Genomic DNA, 27,519 nt, shown 5'->3' with positions numbered 1-27,519 from the left:
AGCAAGGTAGCGGAGCGGTGACCGAAAAATCTACTAATAGAATTGCATTTTCTATGCTCCTCTACTTAGTTGACAGGGAGTAAAATTCAAACAAAACCGGAAAGCGGAACCAGAGTAAATAAAAATGAGTAGGTCATCTTCATAGAAACGCACCGAGCGCGGATTGTATGTGAGCGCGTCAATACGTATGCGGCGCGCACGCACACACTGACAAAATTTAGCGGGGATTAGCGGGGTGTTGCGCCGTGTTGTCATTTGTATTTACTTTGGCGGAACGAAGCAACGGAGCGGGGAAGCAGTGTGGAAACAGAGCGGGGAAGCGGAGTGTAAAGCGGAGCGAGGATGCGTAGCGTGGTAAAGGAGCAGGGAAGTTGATAATTTACATCCCCGCTCCAAAAAAAACCATAATGATCGCCATCGATAAGCCAGAAAAAACAAAAACTTCCAAAACAATTACTTACAGTTAGCGCAAGTCGCAGCATCAGCGGCCGGGGACAGCTCACTGACTATAGATGGAGCAGCTACCCACGGCAAGAGTGTAGCACAAGCGGGAGTTATATCGCACCACTCAACCCTTCCTTCCTCGGCGCTATTGTCGCTGCGCTGTGCAAGAAATTGGTGGTTTGAATAAGTGAACCATGAAAACAATAATTGTTTCTTGTGACACTAAAACAGTTCATATCTAGGTGTCCACAGGATGCCTGTCTAACCCTTTCAGCACAGAATAATACGAAAGTGCGTTCGACTTTGAAAAAATCTAGTGAATTGTTAAATCAATTTTACCGCGCCAAGACGCTTCCGATCGATCGTACGGTTCGATATATTTACTATTTTTCAGCCACCAGTGAAAATATCGAGAGGATACCAGGATTCTAGTACCAATAGATGAACCAAAATGATCCCTTTTATGAAAATATCTAACCCCATGTGTTATTGAATAATAGCCTCGACATCTGGGATTCAAAAAAAAAAGTTATTATTTAAAACGAAGGCTCATGTTATATTTTAAGATGCTACTACCCCCAAAATTCAGGTTTTGACAGAGTTCTAGGTTAGGGCCATGAGCTATTTTTGATTTTTTTTGCAGAAATTAGTATCTAATTACGATATCATGTCTTTATGAAGAATAATAAAGCTCGTTATATCTAAAATGTCTTTTTTAAATTAGTTTAAATTGTAATTGTAATGAAATAGCTATTCATAGGTTCATGACGGATTGATACGATCGTGCGGGGGGGTTTAGGGGGGTTAAAGTCACCCCCTGATTTTTTTCGCTATTTTTCTCTATTTACTAAGATCCTAAAGACCCCAGAAACTAACGCGATTTTTTAGAAATCGTCAAATTTTTCTCTCGTGCTGAAAGGGCTAAAAAGATGGTGGAACGGTGAGCGAGGTATAATAGAATTGCATAAAATCGCCACTCTTCATCAGCAGACAAGGTGTTACAAAGTAGTTAAATTCTTACAAAAAAAAAAAACAAGGAAACTGAGCCAGGTAGCGGACCGGGAAAGCAGTGTAGTGAGGAAGAAGAGCGGGGTATTAGAGATGGGAAGAAAATGGGGGAAACAGCGGGGAAGCTGATGATCAAATCAAATATCACACAAAATTAAAAAAAAATACTAACAATTAGTGCGGTCGCAGCATCAACGGCCGGGGGCAGCTCTCAGATTAGAGATGGACCGGCTCCCAGCGGCAGCAGTGTAGGTCCAAGCGGGAGTTATATCGCGCCATTCAACCCTTCCTTCCTCGGCGCTATTGGTCGCTGCGCTGTGGAAGAAATTGATGGTTAGAATAAATGAACCATGAAAACAATGATCGTTTCTTGTGACACTAAAACAGTTCATATCTAGGTGTTCACATCTAAAAGGAGCTGGATGGTGGAGCGGTGAGCGAGGTTTATTAAAATTGCATAAAATCGCCACTCTTCTTACAGCAAACAAGGTGTTACAAAGTAGTTAAATTCATACAAAAAAAAGTAAACGGAGCCAGGTAGCGGACCGGGGAAGCAGATTAAAGCAGCGTAGAGAGGAATTATTAGAGAGGGGAAGCTAATGAGGGAAACATAGCGGGGAAGCTGATGATCAAATCAAATATCACACAAAATAAAAATAAAAAACTTACAATATTAGTGCGGTCGCAGCATCAGCGGCCGGGGACAGCTCACAGATTAGAGATGGAGCAGCTCCCGCGGCAGCAGAGTGGCTCAAGCGGGAGACAAATCGCGCCATTCAACCGCTTCTTATTTGCGACCTCGGCGCTATTTTTGTCACTACGGAAGAAATACAGTTAGGAATTAACCAAAAATGAATAAAATTATAACAATGAGAACGACTGTTTTATTATAATTCTAAAAACAGTTTATGTACATCTAGATGTAGCGAGCATTAGGCTGCCTACATGAGCATAGCAAAAGTAGCGGAGCGGTGAGCGAGGTAAAAACTCCAACAGAATTGCATCTTATCTCCTCTCCTCATAAATGGACACAGTTAGTCATACAAAAACCGGGAAGCGGAGAAGTGAAATGAGGAATTAAAGAATTAGAAAAAGATGCGGAAAAAGAAGAGGAACGGAGTAGCGGAGCAATGCAGCGACATGGAGAAGCGGAGTGGGTAACCAGAGCAGAGAAGCACAATAAAACATACCTAATAATCGCAATTCAAAAAGCCGAAAACAAAACGAACACTTAAAAAAGAATAACTTACAGTCAGCGCAGGTCACAGCACTCTCTAATCTGTGGTCGCAGCACCGGTCGGGCGCAGCAGCTCCCCGATAGCAGTGTAGGCAAGCGGGAGACAAACCGCGCCACTCAACCGCGTCTTGTCCGCGACCTCGGCGCTATTTGTTAGAGCGAGGTAAAAATTCACCAATAAAACCACCACTGTTTATTTGATCATCAGCTTCTCCGCTCCGCTTCCCCAGTAACCACCATCGCCATTCAAAAAGCCGAGAAAAAAAACTTTAAAAAAAAATGACTTACAGTCAGCGGAGGTCGCAGCAGCAACGGCCGGGCGCAGCTAAGTAGGTAGGTAGCAGCAGTATACACAAGCGGGAGACAAATCGCGCCAATCAACCCTTTCTTGTCCGCGGCCTCGGCGCTATTTGTCACTGCGGAAGAAATTGATGTAGCACTCATTACGAAAGGTAGGTAGTTACCACTTTACCTACCATCCTTCATTATGCAAAAATCCTTCTACAAAAATGCTTATTTTACAAAAAAAGGGTAACAAAGCCGCAACTTGAGGGTAAGATTAAAATCTTACTTAAAGCTACGCTAAGCTATTATCATATTACTACTGCTAATTAATAAATTGGCACCGTAATGACGAGAAATTGAAAATGCGAATTACGCAGTATTCAACGCGATTCTAAAATTTTATTTGCAATACAAGGGTAGGTAACTTACTTCTTACCAACCACGCCACGTCACACCAATGAGAACCGAACCACAAGTTTGAAAACGTATGAACAAAGTCTCATTCTCAACCATAATAATATTCCGTACGAATTATCTAGAGTTTAACTTTAAAATTAATGACTTACCTCCATTGACGATTCGCTGCTCGATTTTGTTGCAACTGGGATAGTCCGTTTCAACAGGTTTCAACTACCCGCCGCGGATAACTTTTACAAGCGGGAAATAAATTTCGCCTTTTACACCAACATTGTTCATGACCTCACTGCTATTTGTCACTATTTCAGGACCTGTAGAACAAATTTTATTGGTGGTAAGTGGTAAAATCGACGGAAAACCTGTTTTTCTTTTGTTCATTAAAAATGAACGTGCAAACCAATAACACCGATTCTTAGAGTAAAAACTTACTCGCTTTTCAACAATTTTTACATCGAGAAGACGATGGATGGATAATTTCTTAGTGTGCGGTGGCCGGTGATTTTACAAACTTTTCACAATTTCCAAAGCGACTTACTTAGTACACGAGGAGAGACGAGGATCTTGGCCATTTGCAGCTAACAACCAGCGAATATCAATCAATTACAACGTAGAAACTTCTATTACGATTAATATTTCGAAGAGACTACGTTCGCGTTGTGTGATAAAACAAAATAAAAAAAATACGCGGGTAAGATGCAAAGAGCATAAAAGAGTAAGAGACGGCACTCCATAGATATTTTTTGAGCTCACGCACACATATGCATTTTAGAGAACGACCCGCAAATCTTTACCAACCGCACAAACTACGGGCGGAGCTACCAACATAATGCCTTATTTTCTGACAGTATTAGTGACGTTCGTAATAACTTATCGATTATCGATACTTTGCTAGGGTTGTAATTGCATATCGATATCTAGTATAGGAACCTTCAATATTTTAATGATTACTATTTTTATTTTATACTATGTGTAAGTAAAACGAAGTTTTGTAACGTAAATTATTTATTTCGAAATAAAATAGGTATATTACAATAAGTATTGAACATGACATAGCAGTTGTAGGCATGAGGAATTATTGAAAATTATAACAAAGTACAGAAATGATAATTTTGTAAACTTTTATTTTCACAACTTTTTCTAAGAAAAAATAGGATTTTTATTTATAAACATCTTTAATTTTCTTATCAGCTGATCGAACCTCAGCCTCAAGATTACTTTTCAATGCTTTGTTGCTGTGCTTTTTTACTTTTGTCAGCAAAATTGTTTTCACTTTTTATGAAGCTGTCATTAATGATTTTACAACTTTTTCTTAGAAAAAGGTAACTTAATATTTTAAACATCTTATCATAAATTTCTTTATTATGTTGTTGACATTTAAACCAACTAAAATTACAATTTGTACTCAACATTAAGAAAATGAATTTTCCAACATTTTCCATATATATCTGGTCGGCAATATGGTCATGATAAAATTGTTTAGCTTCATTTACGGTGGTACATAATTGAATTGTTGGATAAACGAGACTTTTTTTATCATGCCACCATTCGCGAAGAGATATATATGCATACAAATCATTGTCAACAGGAGTTTTCACGCTCAAACACTCTTCACAAATTAAACAAGAACTGTTCTGTAATAGTTTGGCAGCTAAATACCCGCTTACATATACTACTGGTTGGTTTTCAAGGCTACACAAATTTTCAATGGGCTGTTCTAAGTTTTCAGGGTCCGGGATAGACAACACAGGATAAAATTCAGTGTCTGTGGAATCTTGAACATTAATTTTTATTTCTGTTGTTTTTAAATTAGTTTTTAAAATGTCTTTATATTCCAGCATATGTTTATTGTTGTCTGCTTCACAATTAGCACTTCTGCTATGAGGCACTTTCAGCCCAGTAACCATGCTTGTTTTAAGCGCTGCAGTAAAGTGCGTGATAGTGGGATTTCTATTGGTTACACTGTGTTGCCTAATGATTCCAAATAAGTTTTCCAGAGAGTCTTGGTTAAACTGTCTAAGGTTCATATATTTAAACCCTTCATTCTTTAACTTTTCCCAAATATCGTTTAAGGATTTGATAGATATTTGATATCCCTTTACGCATTTAACATTTTTTAGTATCGTGTTTTCTGCTGTTATAAATTTTATGGTTTTTAACTTATCAGTATAAAAGGTCCAAGACTCAATGTGATTACTTGATGTGGAAACATTTTCCCGGATCCCTTTCTTTACGTCATTTAAAGATGATGGACCATTTGTACAATCAAATAGTTTATCTAACTGTTCAATCACAAATGCTGTATCATTGCAATCAGAAACTTCTTTCCATGCCATCATTTTTAAAATAGCTGCCACGGTATTACTCAGAGCATGCGCAGCATACTTCACCCTCATCTTAGTTTTGAATGTTGGATTTACAATGGTACTATTCAGTTTTTTAAAATTTAAAAAATCTGTTGTGTTCTTCTGCAACTACCAAATGCCTCCATTGTGCAATTTTTCCATCGAAAGACATATTTCCACTTTTAAAGAAATTGTTTCGTAATGATTTGAACAAGTGAGGGATGTCATAGATTATAAAAATTTTGTCATTATTTACAGAGAAAAAGTTGCTATCTATGCCTTGTCCACAGTTTCTTTTTAACATGTTAAGAGCTCCTATATTTGTAGATCCCTGATCACAAACTGTTGTCTTTTAATTTTTTAAATCCGATTTCTTTTAATTTTTTGATGATGTCCGATATAATTTTTGCCAGTTTTGCTGTTGATATTGTGCCTTCCACAAAATAGTGCGCAATATATTGTTTGTATTTATGTTTAGCACCCTGTATCATAAACACTAACGCATGGTCTGCAATTTTCTTTTCTCGTCCCATGTTCTCGCCCTCACCATAATCCACGTAGCCATCCACTTTATCAGCAATTTCGTTATAAATTATCCGTTTCTTTAACGCCATCTCGTCAAATATTAACGAGCAATATTTATTTTCCTTTGGCATACTTGATGCTTTTGCCTCTAACATATCAATTATATTTTTATTTATACCAGGCTCCATTGGTATATTTTTTAAAATCATTTGGAGCGTTTTAGTGCTTGGTAGCGTAAACAGCTTTTGCATATAGCGGTATGCTTTAGGGGACCGTTTAAATATAGCCAAAGCATATATTTTGTTGGCTAAAGTCCACCTTTTTCCTTGTGACTTTTTTTTGTTATTCTGCACTACATCCTTTACTAACGATGTCAGCACTTCCGAATCTAACTTGTCTAAATTCACTCTTGACTTCGCTATATTCCTTATTGTTTTTTTTGCATTTTGTAACTGTCGCCAAAGCCTCTTCTCTTTAATTGTAAATGTTGATGAAGTGTCTGTAATAAAAACATTTCCATTAGTAAAAAAAACAACATTAAAGCAAATTGAATTGAATATTGGTTAATTAATCAGCAATTTTACTTAGTTTTTTAAATTAGGTATGTTTTATCTTACCTTTCATTTCAATGTTTTTCTTAGGTCTTTTATAACTGTGGACTAATATTTCTGCCTGTGCATCTTGATGGCAAATGTTTTTATCATCTGAAATATTATAAATATGCAAATAAGTTTAAAATTTATTTTGTTGTTTTATGAAACATATTATTTCCAAATCAATCAATCATTATCAAGTTTTAAAAAAATGCAAAGACAGGATAATGATAGCTCTTCTCATAAAATATGAAGCGTGGGCCCACCTTCAATAACAATGACATAATATTAAATTAAAGGCATTTAGAGGTTTTAATGTTCTGCATTCTGGATGCGGTCTGCGGGTATGTCAAGACAATCTGTAAGTGGTCGTGATAAGGCAATCAGTCACGTGTGCTTTGCGTTCTTTGTTCGTATCCGCACGGTCAAATAGCATTAATATAAAATGTACAGAAACCTAGAATGTTGTACATATAAGTTCATTTTGACCTGACTGCAGACTGCAGAACGCATCCAGGGTGGCATTCTTTAGTTTGAGGGAAGGCATATTTTAGAAGGTAAATAATTAGTTTGTACACTTACCATGAGTAATGGGTTTATAGGTCATATGTTCTGGTGCACTGGAAGTAGAAGGAAGAGGTTCAAAAGTTGTTTTCGCAGAAATACCAGAATCTGGTATATCCACAGCTCCCAAACATGTTGAATTTAGTTGTTTGGTTGTAGTTGTAAGGGGAACTGAAAGCAGATAATGAAATGTGAATTGGGTAATAAAATGTCATGTTCTTTTCTTACCCAACTTTAGGGTACAATCAGTCTAGTACATGTCTTGCTCACATTAAAAATTACTAGCTTATAAATATTATTAAACTAGCTGACCTGGCTAATTAATGTAGATTGCCTAAAATTTTTCAAATTGGTCCGGTACTTTTTTTGAAGAATTTGTATTACACAAATTACTAAAGTCCCTCTAACTCAACACACATTCTAAGCTAAATTGTGTTACGAGTGGGTTTACTACAATATTCAAGCTGTGGGGTTCTAACCCGCACTTTAGGCTATCTTGGCTTCGAGTTACGGAGCCGATCAAATACAAACAAACAATTAAATATTTCCTTTTTATATTATTAGTATAATTTTAGATAAACATACCTCGTTCAACTGGATTTGACTTCTTTGGAATGCAATATGAATGATCATAAAGAACTGTAACAAAGTATAGATATAATTAATAATTGAAATTATATATTATTTATTGATAAGCATACAACACATGTTTGTGGTTACAAAGAAAGAACCTTGTTAAATTGCATTCGGTTGGTTTGTTTTGGAAACCAAAGAAAATTAATTAAGACATCTAAATAATTCAGAAAAATTGATAGTAAATTAAATTTAAAAAAAATAATTGAAGTCATCATCATACCTGTCTTGAGGTTTTCTTTATTGGAGTCTTTTACATGAAGAGGAAACTCTGTCAAAACTTCATCTGGCAAGATGGGATTGCTCAATTCCAGTGTTGGAATAGCTGAGTTCTTCAGCCGAGTTCCTTTGGCATTGAAGGATTCAGGAGTGAAGTGCCCACCACAAACAAACTTCAGTTGGTGTAACTTTTCAATAGGTACATATGCTAAGTCTTCTATGCCAGCATTTTTAACCCACATTCGACAACTGAAATAAGAAATACCTATTAGAAAAGAAAAAGAATAACAAACTGAAATTTATTCATCAACTAATTTCTTTTAGTATTGTTATGCAATTCATTTACAGAGTACGAAACAAAATACTGAAATTAAAAATTGGTTATGGTTATTTACTGTATGATTAAAAATATTAATCCCAGCCTTTAAGTTTACACAATCAGTAAAATTATCTTGTAATAAATGAGTGTTATTAGAAACTTACCGGTCAGAATCCAGAGGAAACCTACTCAAAAGTAAGGGTGATCCACCACGACTTCGCCTCTTATTACAAATAACGCACTTCTTGTTGTTTCTACTCTCCATTATCAGTAGAAGCCTAAAATGAAATAGGTATTAATTAAACAAAGCCTATAATTTCTCTCCAACCAGTGTCAATGCCCTGGTTCATGCATTTACCAGTTTTGAAAGTACATTTACATTTTCATCACATAGGGTTGTTTTTAATGAATAATAGATTTGTAATAGATCTAATATTTCAAGTAAGTAGATAACATACCCATTAAACAGAAAAGTAAATAAGAGTTTAAACTTCTGTAGAAGTTGAAACACAGCTTATTTAAAAGAGTCTCTATCTCACAAAAAACATAACACTGAACAGCAAACTTTATCACGCCCGATACGGAGGAACTTAATCAACTCAACGTAAACGACAGAAAAGTTTATTTACAGTAATATTGCACCAAATCTGAGAAAATAACTTCACACGAATCAATTCGCCGGTTAAAAACTCAAACTCAATTGACAGACATTTTTTTTCATTTGTCAAACTAACAATACTACCAACATAAGGACACTAACAATTATTTTTAGTATGGTGGTATTGATCCGCGGGTTCCCCTGCTGTAGTGAAATCAATCCAAAATGCACTTTATTGCTTAAGGGATAAGGTTGTATATCAATTGCTACATATAGAGACTAGTTTTTGAATGAGAAGTGTCTACCCACTGGTAAGATGCTCACTGATTCGGATGAAGAATTTTTTTTGTTTGATTCTTTCCTATTGCAGGAAAATGCAAAGGCATTACGCCATACAGCCAAGTCTTCAGATTTGTTTTGTCAATTATCCTAAACTTAAATATTAAAAAAATTTCGGCTAAACACTTTCAGAAAATAAAACTTAACGGCTAAATATACGCTACAATTTTCCACCAAGAAGTCCCGATTGAGGAAAATACTATTGCACCGCCATCTTACGAAACAAAGCAAGACTTCTCGTTCAGTTTCGCGGGAAACTAAAAATCGTATTGTGAATCTTAATCTAATCCATAAAATTATTGAAAATATTTATTAACCTTACTGTAAAATAATTATGTTTTAATAACTAGATCAATCTATAATTAAATTGTTTTTAATATTCAGTTTAGTTGTGAACAGAACGCACTTGTCAGGCAACGACTAGTGGTAAGCATACACTACGACGCAGATTTATCGATATAAAATTAGACTTGTTGTTACCGAATCGTTGTTAGAAAAACGGGTTTACTTAATAATTATTTAAGAAAGTTATTTAAGCTTTTGTTTCGCTGAATTGTATTTCTTGTATTATAATTTATTTTCAATCGTCAACCTCAACACTCAAGTGATGCTACAATGTGTAAATGAGTGGTGGTGAATTGACATACAATTTTCACTGGATGAATCCCAAAATCCCAAAAAATAATTATTTGCCGTTCAACACTTATCTTTTTCAACGTCGTCTTAATCGTATCGTAAAGTCGTAACACTACGCCGCGACGAAAGAATAATCTAATATCGATAACAGAGTAAATACGTCACTATAACAATTGACATTGACAGTTAGTAGATAAAAACAAACCAACCAACAGCATCAGCTGGCTGAAGAACTGCAAAATTGTTGAAAAGTATCGTTTTCTAAATGAAATAAGATGGAAACCGAAGATAAACAATACAGATGTGTTAATTGCGGAGCACCGGCCGCAGCGTTGTTCAAAAGTTACGGCCCTTCTGTGCTGAAATTAACCAAATGTGTACGTAACTTTTCCGGCGATTTATAATGATTTTTTTTACAAATTTAAGATAGATTTAAACATTTCTAATATATTTTGTACATAAACTCATCCACATTTGTATCTTAACTTTTGTTCTTTAGGAGATATGCAAGGGAATTGTGGATAAATACATAGAATATGACCCGGTCATAGTAATGATTGACATTGTGCTAATGTCCCGAGAGGCTCAAAGGCATGTCTTGTACAATACTGAGTTTAAGGTAAGCTTCCATAATCTACTAATATCTTATTAGCTAATTCTAGTAAGTATCTACACAATCTTACCTATTCAAATCTACAACAAATCATACAATATTACTGAACAGTGAATCTTCTTGTGAATTTGGTATTAATTATACCTATTCACCGCACAATAGCCCAATCATGAGGCTAAGTCCGGTATTCAATTGCCCTGCAAAACTAACTAACCTATAAATTCATACCAAATTCACAAGTAATGTTATGAATAGTTTTAATAAAATTATCCTGTCAAATTACAGTCTTATTGGAAGCTTTTAATCATCTTGACGCTTCTTGAAACTTATGGAGAATGGAGGAACGACAGTTTGTTCAGCATTGTCATCAACTCTATCTGTGGTCTACACAAAAACTCTACCTACTTGTAAGTATTGATTGTCACAATACAATTTAAAAATCAACCAAGTATTATGTACTAGATAATTAAGTTTTAAGTTACCACTATTCCCTTTAATGTATTTATGCCTGATTATCTACGATTTAACTAATCTAATTACTGTAACTTACATTCCAGAAACATTCCGGAGGAAATGGTTCCACTGAGTTTCAAGAACAAATGCTGGGCGTGGGACCTGGAGGAGAAAACAGATGATATTGACTTATTTATTTGGGAAAAGGATTTCTATGTACGATTCATAGCCACTTTTTCTGGTTAGTTAGTTATCAATTAATTTATACTTACAAACCTGCCTGCGATCCTCCGAACTGTTGGGCTTACATTATTCTCTTAATAATTTACCTAACATTAATTTGCTTTTTCTATTTTGTTACAGGAATTGTAATGTTCATACTATTTGTTAACAGTTTGATGAAAATACAAGACACATGTTTTTCACTGAATACAGGTAAGTGAAGTTAATCTCATAGATACATACATTATACATAGTTTGATAAAAAATACATTATAAATTGAGTAAAACTCCTTACCTTACTTTTCAAGAGGTCGCATATTAATCAATTTATTATATTTTGTTCCAGTTACATTTACAAGAATCTTGAAAGGGTTTTCATTGGCCAATGTGAGCATTCTGTTTACACTTCCAATGCTTGTATGGGGAAATGCTGCTTCACTGGAGACCAAGTTAATACAATATGCTCTTGTGCTTGGATACAGCATCGTAATGTTCACAAATGTTTTCACAGGTGGGTTGGGTTTCATAAATTTCCTATTGAAAAACAAAAATGAGTTTAATGGGTATCCAGTTTTGTAATCTACAAAGATGTGGGTAGGTAGTATTTCAAACAGACACATACTGAATGAATGAATGGATGTTATTTTTATTATTTTACCCTCGAAATCATCATCATCATCATCATCATCATTTCAGCCACAGGACGTCCACTGCTGAACATAGGCCTCCCCCAATGCTTTCCATGTTGATCGATTGGTAGCGGCCTGCGTCCAGCGCTTCCCTGCTACCTTTACGATGTCGTCGGTCCACCTTGTAGGTGGACGTCCCACGCTGCGTTTTCCGGTACGCGGCCTCCATTCCAGAACCTTTCTGCCCCATCGGCCGTCAGTTCTGCGTACTATGTGCCCTGCCCATTGCCACTTCAGCTTGCTAATACGTCGGGCTATGTCAGCGACTTTGGTTCGTTTACGGATCTCCTCATTTCTGATTCGATCTCGCAAAGAAACACCAAGCATAGCCCTCTCCATAGCACGCTGTGCAACTTTGAGCTTCTGTATAAGGCCTATAGTGAGAGGCCACGTTTCCGAGCCATAAGTTATCACTGGTAACACACATACAAATACAAAAACAAAAATACAGATTATCTATCTAGGCTCTAACCTAGATAGATAATCTGTAATATTTTTGTTTTTTAATTATTTATTAGAATGTTACCTACTTAAAAATACATGCTGGGAAGAAGTTAATGTAGTATCTTCAGGAAAGTTTTATTTATATCACAAAAGTAACAAAACAACTGCCTTTAACTAAGTCATGATACAAAACCATTAAAATAACACAATTTCTTTTAATTTCAGTATTATACGAGTCTCCAGTGCTGACGACGTTCTTGATTCTCGCCGTAAGCAACGTGGTCAAGTATGTAACCAGTTTCAACGTAACGCCGTATCTGCGCGAGTTGATTTCTTGAACAATGAAACAATGAATATGTATCACAGAGTATTTATTTAGAAAATATATTTACCTTATCCGTTTACAGCATTTTATTACACGACAGACCACAGTAATACGTCAAGAGCATTATTAGCTGTACCTTTTTATCAGAATATACATACATTGATAGGCCCCTTTTTGTGACTTATGCTTACTTTTTACGATCTTATCATTATCTCTATTCTTCCACTTGCTTATAACATCATTCCCTATAGCCAATATTTATTAGGTACTCTTAATAGTGTCTTCAACAATTTATTATTAAACATAAATATGAAAGAAGAGAAGTTATTATGCAGTGATATTTCCAGCGTTGGGGAACCATTGTTGTTTACCAGTGATATTTAATAAATATGTTATCATCATAAAAGTAACACAAACATTTATTATAATACAAGTCCTTTGTTCCCCTTATCCAGAATCCAACGCCTTCATTATCTACATATTTGTACAGACGAATTATGTAGGCACATATTTTCTTGGAATAATAAATAGTAGCCTACATTATAAGTAATACTTCATTAAATTTTAAATGTGTGCTACAATACTAACAATGTGAATGTTTAACAATTTTACAGATTAAATATGTGTACCAAAAGTATTCCCAAAACATAAATCTTTGACACACAAAAAAACAAGACAGTTCAATGAAATAAACTGTCAATTAATATAAATTCTTATCCAGGTTTTTTATTACATAGTACCGTAGTACTTATTATTCTTCTGTGATAGTACAAACAAAACAGTGATAAAGTAGGTTGTACCTATGTAGTTAGGTAGGTATTTGATATTTTAAGAAAAAGATAAATTGGCTCAGGTAGGATAGGTTAGTTTGGTATACATATCAGTGATTTGCAGCTAAAAATGCGTAGCTTTCTTGTCTGCAAGTAGCTTAACTTAACCCTACAATACTTATTTTCACAAGTAACTAAACAAAGTAATATCTAATGATCTAATAACTAAGGAATTTGCTAGTGTTTTCGGTATTACAAGCAGCTTTTTGGTACGTAATTACATAGGCAAGATAAGGTGTATTAGAAGAATCTTAAAATTTGCAAATTTATTAGTATGTCCTAAGACATGTAGCCTTTGGCTTCAATTCATAGCAAATGTTTTAAAATTGAATTTTCTCTAAATAAGTTAGTATGACATAAAACTAGCAAAGCAAATCATGAACCCTAAAAGGTAATTTTGATTTTATACTAATTCAATAATTGGACAATGTTGCTTTCCCAACCAAGAGAGCAATATAAAATGTGTGATAATAAGCACTGCCAATTTACAGAAATATGCAAAAATATAAAAAAAACCAACATCAGTCTTTGGCTAACTTGAGCATTGAAGCAAATTATGACTTGCAATTTCAGAATAAGCATAAAATCAGATAAAATGACACCATTTTGAAACTATTTTATAGCATTAAAATGATTATAAAATTTCTGATGTTGACTATACTTGAGAAACCACATACATAACTACATTTAAAAGTTACATAATATAGCTCATTTCATAAATAAATATAACAACTGAACAAAACCCTGTGATGATAATTTTTATAGACAAGTAACAAAGAAGTCTATAACTTGTTTGATTGAGGAAATCTGATACCCAAAATGATTTTCCTTATAGGCACATACCTACATACCAGATTTTACTATTGTGAAGATTTCTTAATTTGTATTGGTCTAAGCTGAAAGGAAACTACTGTGGGTTTAAACTATTTTTGAAATACATACAAAATTATAGAGATTATGCTAACTACCATATTATTTTTATTATAATACATTAAACTGATGGAAATATTACCTGGTCATACATTGATATTGCGACAATTTTTGTGTTCGGTACTACAATACAGATCATAATCTTATCTGTTCCATGGTACAATAAAATTGAATCTTAACACTACAGTAATAAAATAGTTTTTACACAAATATGAAAATTTCATAACATTTAGGTACTTCTAATTATTTTGTGCAGTAGGTACACAGTTTTGTTTGATCAATTAATAATGTCATAGACTAAAATATGGTTGGAGTTAACAAAGACTACTGATGATGATGCTGACAGAAGCCGGAGATGTGTAATAATTTATTTTCTATGTAGTTCGAGAAATACTGAGGACATTTCTATAGAAGCAAATAGATGATGTATCTTCATTCAAGGGCTAAGGGGTGGGTCGTCTTGGCCAATCATGACATCCTCGTACATAACGTCGTTGTTTCTACGCAAGTTGATTCTTTGTCTAATATGATTGAGTAAGTCATACTTCCTGAACACCAAGACTATGCCACATACCAGGAGAGCGAGCGTGAACAGCGATACGATGACAATAGTGGCCGTGTGGCTCGATGTGTCCGTGCCCTCGGGCGCGCAGTTGTCGTCAACAAACACGAAGCCCGCCTTGCAAACGCATTGTCCAGTCTGCTGCACGCAGACCTCATTTTCACCAGGACACGGCTCCGGAGAACTCACGTTGCAAGGCAGGATGTGCTCTGTTGAAAAGAATAAAGTTCTCGAAGTAACATCCCGGATAGATTGATTCAATTAAATAATTGTCGGCTACTTACCGGAGTGAGCGCAGTAGGCGAGATTTAACAATATTGCGGCGAAGTCCACTGTTCTGAGACCCATGTTGGTAAGATGTGGCTTCTTCAAGTATTTACATCACAAATCTTAACGGGACTCTAGAAAGAAACACTTTTTCAGCGAACAATAATTTCTTTCTTGTTACGACTGGAGCAAGCAAAACAACTGACATGTCATGCACGACGACAAAACTAAACGTCAAACGTTTGTCAAAACTGTCAAACTTATCGCGTTTTGTAACTGCAGTTGAAGATTGTTATGCAGCTGCAATAAAATAAAAGATGGAATTGAAATTATTGAATAACTGGTTTTCAGATATGCAGAACAATAACTAAATACCTACTTGTGACTTCAAATGAATTTAACCTGATAATAAAACTTAGCCTGTTGCCGCCTCAGACAAACTAATTCTTATATGTGACAGTAGATGGCGCTAAGTAAATATTTAGGTCTATAAAGAAATTCGTGACTATTTATCTTTGAACTTAAATGACAAGGAATCAAAGGGTGGTTAAGGTAAAGGATAATTAAAGATGAATCTGTATTGTTATGGTCAATAAAATAGAATAGGTAGGTATGTTACCAATACTGCCAATACCGGCAACAGCGTAGCGCCACAGAATAATAATAAGTACTAGCGCGCAGTGGATTCGAATCGATTTCATAAAAAATATAGTATGTACACCTAAAATGTATAATAATATTCAGTTTATAAATACATTACTAGCTTTCCGCCCGCGGCTTCGCCCGCGTGGAATTTTGTCTGTCACAGAAAAGCTTTATTGAGCGCGTCTCTGTTCCAAAAACCAGGATAAAAACTATCATATGTCCTTTCCCGGGACTCAAACTATCTCCATGCCAAATTTCATCAAAATCGGTTCAGTGGTTTAGGCGTGAAAGCAAGACAGACAGACAGACAGAGTTACTTTCGAATTTATAATAAAAGTATAGATAGTAGTAGGTACTAGCTTAGGGTGGATTCGACCAAAAAAGAGTAATTAATATTAATCTCAGAATAAATCATTCAGAACATTCATTCAGTTATTCGAGATTTTGACTTATTTCCCATACTAAGGCCCTTTTCACACGTACACGTCCCGGTTGCCGGCTAACCGGCGCCGGGTACCCGGTGGTGAAGTGTATGGGCATGCCGGATTAATTACGCCGGAACATGTGAAAGCTACGTACCATGCCCATACACTTCACCACCGGATACCCGGCGCCGCGCCGGTTAGCTGGCAACCGGGACGTGTGAAAAGGGCCTAAAACTGTCAATGTGCCAGTTATAATTTAGGAGTTATTTTCGGATAAAAGTTAGGTCGAATCGGGCCAGAGAATTAATAATTCCTCTAGTGCTTACTTAGGTATTATTACTAGGCATAAGCCTAGGTACAGTCGAGTTCATAAATATATTGGCGTGCCAACATTTCAACTATTTTGTAAAAAATCGAACTAAAACCTAAAGTGAAATGGATTTTTTCAAGTTATTTTAAAAATAAAGATCTTGTAGGTGTTTAGGTAAGTAGGCTTTATCTAACGTTGGAAAATATACGAACATGGCTCCAGATTTAACCTGTTGTGAGAGTGCATTACCGCAGCAAAATTTTTATAAATGTTGCCTTTATTCGGTTAAGGACAGATTCTGTTTAGGACAGATTAGGTTTACGACAGATTCTCTTTAAGACAGATTCGTTTTATGACGGATTTTGTACAGTCAAGAATAAAATGTTTTTTAACCAACGCAACGTCTCATGAATAGAGTTAACCAAGCTTTAGAGAGTCGAGAGTGTAGCAGATAATTAGTCCATCGTGAGCAGAAATTTGTCCAATAATAGCAAAATTCGTTCAAATTATAGTTTTAAAGTTATTAGGAAAAAACATATTTTGCTGGGGTAATGTTTGAAACATTACCCTGGCAAAATTTTTTTTTGAAAGTCGTTCTATCCCGGAACCAAATAAATCTAAATCTGTTTTTTCTTAATAACTTTAAAACTATAATTAGAACGAATTTTGCTATTAGTGGACAAATTTCTGCTCACGATGGACTAATTATCTGCTATACTCTCGACTCTCTAAAGCACTACATTTATAAAAATTTTGCTGCGGTAATGCACTCACCTATTGTCGATTGTCAGTCCTTATTTATTGCATAGTGAAACAAGCAACTAATAGTGGCAGGAAATAAACCTATCATTATTATTACATTGCACATAAATTAATTATTATGAATGTATGAAATTAAATAAATAAACATTTTTTAACAACTATTTTATTATCGTATTTCTTATGTTTACTTCAAATTATCATCTATCAGTCTAAAGATTTAAAAAATATCTAGCTAGACAAATTAGAAGTTGTATTCGTCCCCTTCGCCGTAAGTGTATTTCTCAGGCAAGACGTAGTCTTTGGGGTCATGTCCTTGTGCCTCGGTTCCACCGTTACCGTCTGGAGCGTTTTCCCTGGTGGAAAAAGTAGATTAATAAAATTTTACAAAAAAAATTATACGGCCTCATCAAACGGCTAACAGCTAGCGGTTCTGCATCTGGACTTTAACTAAGCAGGAAGAATTTTTAAAGGATATTAAAAATACAAAAATACCTCGAGACCTGCCAGCCAGCATCAGTCAGTCTGTCCTTCTATCGTACTACTTATAAGTGATCTTCTTTACTACTTACGTTAGGTCTTCGTGCTCTTTTTCTGGTTGACCCTCGCCGACGTATTCCAGTTCCTCAACATCCTTGGGACGTTTCTTCAACTTAGCTGAAAACATGGCAAATTGAGTCAGTGAGTTATTGATTCAGGCACTAGGAAAGGAGTTATGAAAACAAAAGCTGTCTCGTGAACAATTTAGTTTATTGATTAACTAAAAGAACCATTTTAGTAGTCTGCGAATGAATTTAAACGGTCTCCTAATGATTTTTGCGGATTTTCCTTCCTCGTCACCTTTTTGCTCGTGATGGTGGCTGTAGGCCCCGTCTTGGCCCTCGTCGTCGTGGCCGAAAGAGTCCTGCTTCTCAAACTCGTAGTTGTCGCCGGCCTTCTTGTGGTATGAATCGAAGTGCTGGTATCCCTTCTTACCACCCCCCGACTTCTTTCTGGAGTAGCCGATTTCACCATCGCCATCGCGCTCGTAAGATTTGTGGTAGTCTTGTGGCTGCAATATCGATATTATTTAAGAGAAAACTTGTGCATTTCGTTTGGCAAGGTCAATATTCAATTTAAAGAAATTTTTCAGGTCCAATTGCAAGGCCAATACTGTGTTGCAATAGTTTGAATAAGAACTTACCGCAGCAGCTCTCACTTCCCGAATGTACGAACCGACTGACATCGTATCATCAGCCAGTTCCAAATCCTGCAATGTTATCGCCGGTAATGCTGCAACAATTTGCAGCACACCTAACGCAATCGGCACAAACTTCAGTGCCATGACGAAAGATTTCACTGAAAAACAATAGGATTCACTTAGAAACGTATTAGATGATTTTAAAACTCATTGCAGAATAGTTGCATTTAAGTTACTCGTACCTTGCGATAGAAAAACTGTCAGGCCGCTCAGCGCTCGGTTTCAAATCAAAGCTGTAATTCAATGCTTGTATTTTATATAACGAGATATTGCAGCTACCACAGTCTTTCACAACGTATAACAACGGAGTGACCCTTGAAAATACTTCTCAGTGGACAGCGATTTTGTTAAAAAGCCGGTGAACGAATTTGAGATCAAATTGCATCATGATAGATTCAAGTTACCAGTATCAACGAAAACGTCTGATGCATCGGTATCACCAAAAATACTATTTCAGAGCCTAGACTGGCAATATTTTTGTCCTTTACAGTAAAGGGTCTAAAGTCACCACTGCTCTCCGAATTGCGACGCGATTGCTATGTTATGATATACCTACGGTCCTTCTTTTTTACTGTATTTCGTGATGTGGAAGGAATGGGTAGATCTCAATATTATGACTAAACACCGTGCAAAACAATAGTTTTTCAGTATGTATAATCTAAAAAGTTTAGAGGACGTATTCCGTAACAGGCACCCGATATGAGATGTCGAAAGCCTATGTCCAACTTAGCATGAAATTGATACTTGCGGATTACTAATGGCACAAATAAAGTGGAAATGTGTAATGAGTACAAGGCCTCATGGTATAAAAACTTAGCGGACAGTTGTCTGGCGCGGCGATTATCCGTGAAAAGAGATCGATAACAATTGAGGTTTTTATAGGGTATTCTTGGTAGTCATTGAGCTAACCTTAAAGCTGAAGAACTTTTATCCGAGAAGACGAAATCTATCATAAACGTAGGACTGAAAAATTGCCAAAGGGCCGGTCTTATCTAGTTCGTAGACAAACAAAAATAAAGACTTCTGCCACATAATTTATTTTATTAGCAACCGTCACTAAGTCGTCAAATTATAAAAGGTGCGTGGTTCAGTAGATATTATGTTTTCAAAGATTCGAATGGATTAATTTTTTTCATCCTGATGGTAGGGTATTTTCTTTAGCCGAGTCAGAAAAGGCAGTATAAACAGCTATGTAGTTTCCATTGACGCGTTTGTTTTTGGTTTCGTTTCGCGATTCTTTTGGTGAATTTGACGTTTGAGGCGCTTGTGTTTCTGATTTGTTTTCTGGAACAGCTGGGAAGTCTCTTTCTTTCATTGCATGTGGAACTATTTCATAGGACAGATGCCACTCCTTCTTCAGATTTAATTCTTCCAGTGATTTGGCACTGTAATTGAGTAAAGCAAATTGTAAATAACACCATCGTAAAAGAATAATGAAGAAGATTAGAAAGCCACTAACACAAGGTCGTTTGATACATCAAATCTGATGAGCGGGAAGCCAACCTCTCGACCTCTCTGGATGGCATTCTTGGCGAGAACGTTGATGATCTCAGAAGTTTTTGGTGTTTCAGGAGGAACGATGAGGACAACCTGCCAAATACCAAAATGATTATCTGAAAACTAACTTGCCTGCAATCTAAATCTAGCCCGATATGCGCACGAGTGCTCAATTGACCACTAAATAGACCAATGATTTCGACAATGACTATTTAAACAACAGATGAGTAAGAGTAATTTGCTGAAAATGACCATTTGAAATATGGGTAATCCATTTTCAGCAGTAGACATCTAGGTTTAACCATAAGTAATTTCATTAGTAAGTAGCCATTATCAGTCGTGAATCATAAATAAGTAAGATAGCAAAGAATAAATAAATTTTATCTTTAAGGCTCTTCTTCGCGAAATGTAATAGATCCCCTCACCTGCAGTATGTTATGGACCCTATACTTGTCGTGCAGCGCAGGCGCGCGGAGGCAGTGCGCGGTGAAGTTCATGAGCTTGCGCGAGCGGCGGCACTTGACGCAGCGCGCCCATCGCTCCAGCATGGCGGCGTCCCACGGGCACAGCGCCGTGCTCAGCGCCAGCCCGCGGATCTGCGACCAGCCGCGCGTCTCCTGCTGCTCCGCTAGCATGGAGTGGCCTGCCAGGACGAGATGGAATATGTCGCTCCGTGTCACATATTGTCGAACAACTTTGCATGCATTGATAGATGCTGCTACATAGGTATTTGGACTAATCAAGACATAGTTACAACCATATTGCTTGAACCAAAGTAACTTTCACAAGTTCATACATAAGTGATTTCTTCAGCCTTCTTCTCTTTTTTCGAGTGGTCAAAATACCCCTGAGTTGTTTGAAACTTCAGAAAAAACCACCTAGGTACTTTTGCTTTATTTGTGTCTCTAATATTTGAGAAGTATGATGAACACCGCGCAGAGGCAATGCAATACAACCCCCTTCATCAAGAAAAAATAACGATAATGTTGGAATGCAGGACTCCGGCTTTAGATGGTGGCTGAAGGTAGTTCTCAAAGAAATTAACGGGGTTACTTTAAAAAAACGCACCTTGAGCAAGTGCCCTGGTGACGTAGTCGACCAGCACGATGTGCGAGGCGGCGGGCGGCGCGACGAGCGCGGGCCAGGCCACGCGCACGTTCTCGCGCACGAAGCGCAGCACGCGTGGCACGTCGCTGACGCGCGCGCGCCGCACGCGCACACGCTCCTCATTCTCGGTGCCCTGGGCCTGATCATCAATTTATGAAGGTCATAGCATCGATGTTTCGGACATTGTTAATGAAAGCTGTGGCCGTAAGCTAAAACGTTGGCCAATTAGTTGAGAACTTCTTCTTCTTCTTATTCGTTACGCTCTTGGCAAAGCGGTCGTCGTCACGTTGAGGCGTTGTTTACATCGGTTGTAGAGGCGGATACAACTCTCCGCACGATCTCCCTCCATCTCTCTCTATTGGCAGACTGTCTGGTGCAGTCATATAAGCCGTCTCCCACTGCTGTTTTCACTTGGTCTTGGGTTGAGAACTTGCGACCCACCATATTACTGATTCTGCATGGTGTAGTTCCACTAAACTACTCTAGTAATGACATAGTTCACTTCCTACACCAGGTTCCTACACCTAGATTACTTTTATACCTACTCTTTCTTTCTTGAACAGTTGATGCTACTTTGGATGGAACCTGCACCAAAATTGCAACTAATGAAGTCCTTGTAAATTTTTGACGATGGACTTACCACGATTTGCTTAGATTTTGAATCTGTTTCTGATGAGTCTGCGTAGGTCCTTCTGACAGGTCGGCTGAAACAGCCAGGGGTGGACGAATTCTTCCTGATCACATTGCGAACTGAAAGCAACCTCAGGATATTGGACACTGTGGACATAATTGGGCACACGAGAATCGTGACTTCGGGCTTGTTATTGCGTTTTCCTATTTATGTCTCCGGCACAACATGGTAACGGCTGTTAATGTATTTTTTATAAAAAATTGTCCAAAATATAATTATGGTGACATAATGACGGATGCTATGACAGTTTGAGTATATATTTTTTCTGAATTTAAATTTTACAGTTACACAAAAAGTTCCATTAATTTAGGTAAAATCCGCAAAAATATTTGTAATTCACACACGCATCAAATATTCTTCCATAACCTAAGGATCATAATGCCTATTTCAAGCGATTTCAAGATATTTGCATTTAATTATTACACAAAAGATCAATTCAAATAAGTAAAGAGGATGAAGGTGTTTTTAGCATAGATCATAGAAGATTTGGTGTGGATATCTGTGATACCAATTTCAAAATTTCTCTCACGTCACCAAAGTGTACAACAAAACAACCAATTTTCGTTTCCTCAAAAATTAAGTCATGTAATAAAGGAAAATTTCCCACAAACCAAACCAAAAAAATACTTGAAATATCTACGAAACATGAATCTTACGTAAAAGGGATCCAAGATGAATCTTTTTAAGAATTTGGCAATAGGGGTAGCGAGATCTAGCCAGAGCTTGAAGAAGTTTTCAGCACCTATCAAAAGTTTTGATCCGAGGCTTTATAATCGCTTTATCTGCCAACCAATGCCCACAGTGCCTATCAGAAGTTATAGTAGAAAACCTTCAACCTGTGATGTCTGCTTGTATCCACCAGATAAAAGACCAGTAAGTATTTTCAGTTCTCCTTGAAGGTAGAAAAGCTTGGCTTTCATAAGTCAATAATCATCACGATTCATCCGTATCACAGCAGCAGTAACAGCTTGATTGAGAGCATTGAATTCCATAGAATATCAAGATTAGTTTGATAGACCAACTATTCAAAATCTACTTTGTTTCTGCCAGTGCTTCGATATCAGAAGCGTCACTGTGGAACGCGGTAACGCCTGCCACGCGCGTATGATCCGGTCGTTCCTCTACACGCACTTCTGGCCGCGGGAGCCCAGCGTGGCTGCTCTGTGGATGTCTTTGGACTGTCCCTACCTGGACATCCTCACCGACAAGTATTCTAACTCTGGTAAGATCATCGTCAATCATCATGACTGAATATCTTTGATAATGTGTTTCGTACAATTCAAGAAAGTTTCAAAATCGTATATTTGTTGCGATACAATGCCGCAGGTGAATAATTATTAGTGGTGTGGTGGCGATTCTTTGCCATTTTAGTCCCTAGTTTAAATTTAACTGCGCTTTTTCTGCACTCAGCCTCTTGATTGGTTGATTGGTTATTTTGTGTGACTTCTTTTCTTCCTACTTCAATTGCTCCAAATATAAATATTCCATAATCAGTGTGACTTTTAGGTGATCGTCTCCTTGCTTTTGAGCACATGGCCCGAACTGGTGAGCGTCGGCTAGTAGGCGTCAGCGTGGCCAACAAGATCAACCCGTGGGTGGCAGACGAGCTCGAAGACTGGGCTCATTTCACGTACTCGCAGCCTGAACGGAACAGAATGTACTTCTGCGCCCACTGCTATCGAAGCCCTAACTTCTTCGACAAGTATGACGTGCCGTACCTCTATGACGTAAGCATTTTATCTTAGATGGTTTTCTAGCTAGATCCTTATACATGCATTTCTCTGGGAGTGTAAACTAACTGGTATGTTTTAAGGTAAACAGGCTTGCTCTTACAGGTGGAAGTACTAGCAACAGCCGCTGAAGTCACTGGGCAGGGCGTGGGTACTATGATTCTGAAAACATTGCTTGAACATGCGCAAGAGTTGCGACATCCACTTGTAACTGTCATCGCTACCAGTCAATACACGTAAGTTTTTGTATGCTGATGTATCCCAGATTCTACTCGTAATTATTTTCTTCCACATTCCATTATATTCTATCTTCTAGTCTTCAAATTCGTAAGTCGTAACTAAGCTTTATTGAACGTACTTATTGGGATTTAGATTGTGATCTATCGTTGTTGTAATTATTTAGGCCAGTTGATGAGACAAACAAAAGTATTTATTTTGGGGTTTAAGTATTATTCTGAAATACAAAAGATATTCGCACCATTACACATCAATACTTCATTTCTTTAGGTCAAAGATCTGCGAGCGATGCGGCATGAAGCGTGAGTGGACCATGGACTACTCGGACTTCGTGGACGACAAGGGGCAGCGCGTGTTCTTCCCACGACGGCCGCATCATACCGTCGCCATCTACACCAAGCACCACGACCCCAAGGTGCCACCGCCGGTGCCTTGCAAGCCGCCGTATTGAACACCGTAAGCTTCGTTTCATTCAATTCTATGGCCTAGGCAAAAGGTACAAAAACAATGACCTGTAAAGAGTTACCCACTTATTTTTTAGTGGGAGTGCATCGAGTATATCAGCAATGCCTATAGAGAATGTACCATACTGCCGAGTTCAAATCGATATGATCGCATACATTAACTTTCTGAAGCTAAGTTGCAGCTGTCACAAAAATGAACTTGTGTTGAAAAACAAAATTTGAGCCAAACAGAATCGCTCTCTTGATAAATTAAGACCATTTACACTACTTTCAACTGTATGTAAAGCTGAAGAAGAGATTAAATTAAATCTTTCAATTTCTAAAAAGGAGCGTAAGTTTGAAGCATTAGAATTTCGATTCACATTCGAATGCACAGAAAATACGATTTTTGAGATTTCGTATGCTGATCAAAATTAAAATGATTCAAAAATACGTAACAGAAGGGGAACAGCTTTCATGATTACAAAGAATTCAGAACCATACAGGAATGTAAGACTGCATGCACCTCACACACACACACATCTATATTATTGCTCATAATACAACTACATTTATGAGCACAGTGTGTAGCGAGATGTGCCGTCGTTCCTAGGTACATGAAAATGAAACATTTACAAAACATCACTCAGTTGAGGCTTTACTTTGATATTGTGTAAAATTTAAAGGCATCTTGCTAAGTTTTTTAAGCTGTTAAATTTGTGCATCGACACTGTATCACACATGTGATTTGACCAGTTAAGTAAGAATATTTTTATTGAAATAAAACCTCAACAAGCATTCATAAATTTTATTGTTAAAATTAACAAAATGTTAATAATAGTATTATTGTTATTGGTAACAAAATAAATATGTGTAACAGTAACACAGCTTTTTTCTTAAATTAAAATGCTTTTAACTTATAAAAGCTTATCGTAAAGATATTCGCCTTGTTTTTAAACAAGTTCCGTATTGATCCAATTTATATAAATTCATAACTAAAACTAGGAATCAACTTTAGACAATTATAAACAATAAATTCATTAAACTATTTATTTGAGGCAATCATATAAGTTTACTAAGTATAAAATTAATACGTTCTTAACAATATTTACAACAATAGTAAAAAAATATATTCGTACTGCAAACAAACGTAATTACTTGTCGTATTTAAATTTGTTAGCAGTATAATATCAAAGGATATTGATGCTGTTGAAAATCCCGTTCATGGTACCATCAAGTCTATTCTTGACATAACCTTCTCTCCAGAAATAGTGCGATAATACTGAAAAGGAACGGTTAAAATAGGAATGACATTTGAAGTTGGATCTTGCTTGACCCAACACGTAGTACACCTTTTAGTATTGGCTTTGTATTTAAATATAGCTCAAACCAGTGCAACTCGTAGAAAAAATGGACACGAAACAAAAAATGCGGGCTCGCTCATGTTTCGTTAGTGGGTTGTCGGTCGATTCGTCTCAGTCGGTTATGCAACTAGATGGGTTTGTTAGAGCAGTTCATTCGACTTTTGATGGAGTTTTAAGTGTCTTTTTACAGACAAGACAGGTGATTGCAAATAAACAACACCCATGAAATTTGGCGTGAGAACCAACGACGGACAAAATGGATCAACAAAAAAGTATTTATAAAGACGTTAGGGTTTAAAGTTATGTAAATTATGTTTTCCTGCGTTTCTTCAAGTGACGGTCAGTTTTTGTCGCTTCATTTAATGGGGAACATTGGTGTTTTGAAAGTTAATAGAGCATCGAAGTTACAATTAGACAAAAAGGCACAATTGAATCTAATTGGGTGTTGCGTAAAAATGACAAAGGCAGCTTGGATTCTGCAACTGAAGAGACCCTCGTTTTTTTCTGTCTGGTTAAAATTGGCTGAGGTTGTACGATTGTCTGAAAATGTAGGTTATTTAGTAATACTGCTGCTCAAATCATCACTGTTTCTTGGAGAAGCATCTAGGCAAAAACCTTCATTTTTATTGGAATTAACTACAAGGTAACTTCATTATCTGTTTCTTCAGTATACTCGCTGTAAACCTGCAGCGGCTGACTGTTTGATCATTGTAGACTTACTGAACAAAATACAAATAATAACTACCGATGCCACAGCACTGTTTGATAAGACCAAACTTAAGTTCCTAAGGTAATCAGCGTCCAGATTAGCTCTTCTTGGCGTAGCCCCAGTGGGAGCCGCCCTCCTTGCCTCCCTTTTTGCCGTGCTGGGAGTGGTGTTGATGGTGCTCCTCGTGACCATCCTTGCCATTGTAGCCTTTGTGATCGGAGTCTTGGTGACCCTTATTGCTGGAAAGGAAAGAAAACATATCATTTACCCAATGTCTTTTGTAAACCAATAAAAAACATTCTTCAATGTTTCTAGTTTATTCTTCATTTTATGTTTCTGTTCCTTGATGGCTTTACAATCGATGCTATTTGGTTATAATTTTCTATTTGACTTATAATCTTATCTATCCCCAAACTACAGGGTGTTCTGCTTTAGTTTTAACACGCTGTACAACGATCGTAATGTCTACTAATTTACTAACGTAACTACCAATAGAACTATCATCTTTGTGTCGTCTTTCGTCTTTCATGATGTGTAAACTTACTGAAACAACACTTGTAACAAATAGTTTGTATTGTTATCTGTATCCCTTCTTGCTCCGCTCCACAAAGTCATGTCCCGCATTGACGTGGTGCGCCTTCTTCTTGCCGTTCTCGTTTCTGGCGTGGAACTTGCCCTAGAGGTGGTACTCGCCGCTACAATACTTGTGACATATAGTTTGTATTCTCACCTGTATCCCTTCTTGCCTCGCTCCACGAAGTCGTGTCCCGCGTTGACGTGGTGCGCCTTCTTCTTGCCGCTCTCGTTGCCGTAGCGGTGGTGCTCGCCACTACAATACTTGTAACGTATAGCTTGTATTCTCACCTGT

General features: G+C 36.9%; 6 protein-coding genes and 1 long non-coding RNA gene across 7 annotated transcripts; 2 read left to right on the top strand and 5 right to left on the bottom strand.

The window, feature by feature from the left end:
• Positions 1 to 6,110: 6,110 nt before the first annotated feature.
• LOC135073672 (THAP domain-containing protein 5-like) lies at positions 6,111 to 9,491 on the bottom strand. The gene is made up of 5 exons (XM_063967821.1): positions 8,751 to 9,491; positions 8,272 to 8,516; positions 8,001 to 8,054; positions 6,876 to 7,586; positions 6,111 to 6,757 (listed from the first exon to the last, which is right to left on the bottom strand). Exons 1-4 carry the CDS (start codon positions 8,849 to 8,851, stop codon positions 7,417 to 7,419), a joined length of 570 nt encoding a protein of 189 aa, XP_063823891.1. The 5' UTR covers positions 8,852 to 9,491; the 3' UTR covers positions 6,111 to 6,757; positions 6,876 to 7,416.
• An 871-nt stretch (positions 9,492 to 10,362) lies between these two features.
• On the top strand, positions 10,363 to 12,982 carry LOC135073425 (protein ARV1). Its single transcript, XM_063967609.1, has 7 exons — positions 10,363 to 10,536; positions 10,659 to 10,778; positions 11,058 to 11,179; positions 11,330 to 11,466; positions 11,589 to 11,660; positions 11,794 to 11,958; positions 12,806 to 12,982. The coding sequence occupies exons 1-7, from the start codon at positions 10,435 to 10,437 to the stop codon at positions 12,916 to 12,918; spliced, it is 831 nt and encodes a 276-aa protein (XP_063823679.1). The 5' UTR covers positions 10,363 to 10,434; the 3' UTR covers positions 12,919 to 12,982.
• A 1,907-nt stretch (positions 12,983 to 14,889) lies between these two features.
• On the bottom strand, positions 14,890 to 15,711 carry LOC135073426 (uncharacterized). The gene is made up of 2 exons (XM_063967610.1): positions 15,512 to 15,711; positions 14,890 to 15,436 (listed from the first exon to the last, which is right to left on the bottom strand). Exons 1-2 carry the CDS (start codon positions 15,573 to 15,575, stop codon positions 15,102 to 15,104), a joined length of 399 nt encoding a protein of 132 aa, XP_063823680.1. The 5' UTR covers positions 15,576 to 15,711; the 3' UTR covers positions 14,890 to 15,101.
• Positions 15,712 to 17,781: 2,070 nt separating this feature from the next.
• Positions 17,782 to 19,254, bottom strand: LOC135073671 (uncharacterized). Its single transcript, XM_063967820.1, has 5 exons — positions 19,056 to 19,254; positions 18,817 to 18,971; positions 18,474 to 18,684; positions 18,206 to 18,290; positions 17,782 to 17,989 (listed from the first exon to the last, which is right to left on the bottom strand). Exons 2-5 carry the CDS (start codon positions 18,955 to 18,957, stop codon positions 17,878 to 17,880), a joined length of 549 nt encoding a protein of 182 aa, XP_063823890.1. The 5' UTR covers positions 18,958 to 18,971; positions 19,056 to 19,254; the 3' UTR covers positions 17,782 to 17,877.
• A 635-nt stretch (positions 19,255 to 19,889) lies between these two features.
• On the bottom strand, positions 19,890 to 20,918 carry LOC135073517 (uncharacterized). Its single transcript, XM_063967702.1, has 3 exons — positions 20,796 to 20,918; positions 20,333 to 20,463; positions 19,890 to 20,258 (listed from the first exon to the last, which is right to left on the bottom strand). The coding sequence occupies exons 1-3, from the start codon at positions 20,916 to 20,918 to the stop codon at positions 20,006 to 20,008; spliced, it is 507 nt and encodes a 168-aa protein (XP_063823772.1). The 3' UTR covers positions 19,890 to 20,005.
• A 1,723-nt stretch (positions 20,919 to 22,641) lies between these two features.
• On the top strand, positions 22,642 to 25,282 carry LOC135073422 (uncharacterized). The gene is made up of 6 exons (XM_063967608.1): positions 22,642 to 23,041; positions 23,219 to 23,390; positions 23,675 to 23,895; positions 24,004 to 24,134; positions 24,406 to 24,591; positions 24,677 to 25,282. The coding sequence occupies exons 1-5, from the start codon at positions 22,841 to 22,843 to the stop codon at positions 24,584 to 24,586; spliced, it is 906 nt and encodes a 301-aa protein (XP_063823678.1). The 5' UTR covers positions 22,642 to 22,840; the 3' UTR covers positions 24,587 to 24,591; positions 24,677 to 25,282.
• Positions 25,283 to 25,371: 89 nt separating this feature from the next.
• On the bottom strand, positions 25,372 to 27,460 carry LOC135073424 (uncharacterized). The gene is made up of 2 exons (XR_010257620.1): positions 27,382 to 27,460; positions 25,372 to 26,890 (listed from the first exon to the last, which is right to left on the bottom strand). It is a non-coding gene; the product is annotated as an uncharacterized LOC135073424 (long non-coding RNA).
• Positions 27,461 to 27,519: the final 59 nt, after the last annotated feature.

Source organism: Ostrinia nubilalis, chromosome 7 (assembly GCF_963855985.1).
Source record: "Ostrinia nubilalis chromosome 7, ilOstNubi1.1, whole genome shotgun sequence".
Classification (NCBI taxonomy): Eukaryota; Metazoa; Arthropoda; class Insecta; order Lepidoptera; family Crambidae; genus Ostrinia; species Ostrinia nubilalis.
This window is presented reverse-complemented; position numbering and strand designations above follow the sequence as displayed.

Bases quoted from the DNA above. Each gene is read 5' to 3' on its own strand.
- LOC135073422 (XM_063967608.1), top strand. From the start codon at position 22,841: ATGAATCTTTTTAAGAATTTGGCAATAGGGGTAGCGAGATCTAGCCAG. The intron at 23,391-23,674 runs GTAAGATCATCG...TGTGACTTTTAG, and splicing joins CGACAAGTATTCTAACTCTG to GTGATCGTCTCCTTGCTTTT. The intron at 24,135-24,405 runs GTAAGTTTTTGT...TCATTTCTTTAG, and splicing joins ATCGCTACCAGTCAATACAC to GTCAAAGATCTGCGAGCGAT.
- LOC135073671 (XM_063967820.1), bottom strand. From the start codon at position 18,957: ATGGCACTGAAGTTTGTGCCGATTGCGTTAGGTGTGCTGCAAATTGTT. The intron at 18,685-18,816 runs GTAAGTTCTTAT...TCGATATTGCAG, and splicing joins GGGAAGTGAGAGCTGCTGCG to CCACAAGACTACCACAAATC. The intron at 18,291-18,473 runs GTGACGAGGAAG...CCATGTTTTCAG, and splicing joins CCACCATCACGAGCAAAAAG to CTAAGTTGAAGAAACGTCCC.
- LOC135073425 (XM_063967609.1), top strand. From the start codon at position 10,435: ATGGAAACCGAAGATAAACAATACAGATGTGTTAATTGCGGAGCACCG. The intron at 11,661-11,793 runs GTAAGTGAAGTT...ATTTTGTTCCAG, and splicing joins ATGTTTTTCACTGAATACAG to TTACATTTACAAGAATCTTG. The intron at 11,959-12,805 runs GTGGGTTGGGTT...TTTTAATTTCAG, and splicing joins GTTCACAAATGTTTTCACAG to TATTATACGAGTCTCCAGTG.
- LOC135073517 (XM_063967702.1), bottom strand. From the start codon at position 20,918: ATGCTGGAGCGATGGGCGCGCTGCGTCAAGTGCCGCCGCTCGCGCAAG. The intron at 20,464-20,795 runs GTGAGGGGATCT...GGTATTTGGCAG, and splicing joins GGGTCCATAACATACTGCAG to GTTGTCCTCATCGTTCCTCC. The intron at 20,259-20,332 runs GTTAGTGGCTTT...ACTCAATTACAG, and splicing joins GATGTATCAAACGACCTTGT to TGCCAAATCACTGGAAGAAT.
- LOC135073672 (XM_063967821.1), bottom strand. From the start codon at position 8,851: ATGGAGAGTAGAAACAACAAGAAGTGCGTTATTTGTAATAAGAGGCGA. The intron at 8,055-8,271 runs GTATGATGATGA...ACTTTGTTACAG, and splicing joins TAAAGAAAACCTCAAGACAG to TTCTTTATGATCATTCATAT. The intron at 7,587-8,000 runs GTATGTTTATCT...ATCTGCTTTCAG, and splicing joins GTCAAATCCAGTTGAACGAG to TTCCCCTTACAACTACAACC.
- LOC135073426 (XM_063967610.1), bottom strand. From the start codon at position 15,575: ATGGGTCTCAGAACAGTGGACTTCGCCGCAATATTGTTAAATCTCGCC. The intron at 15,437-15,511 runs GTAAGTAGCCGA...TCTTTTCAACAG, and splicing joins CGCCTACTGCGCTCACTCCG to AGCACATCCTGCCTTGCAAC.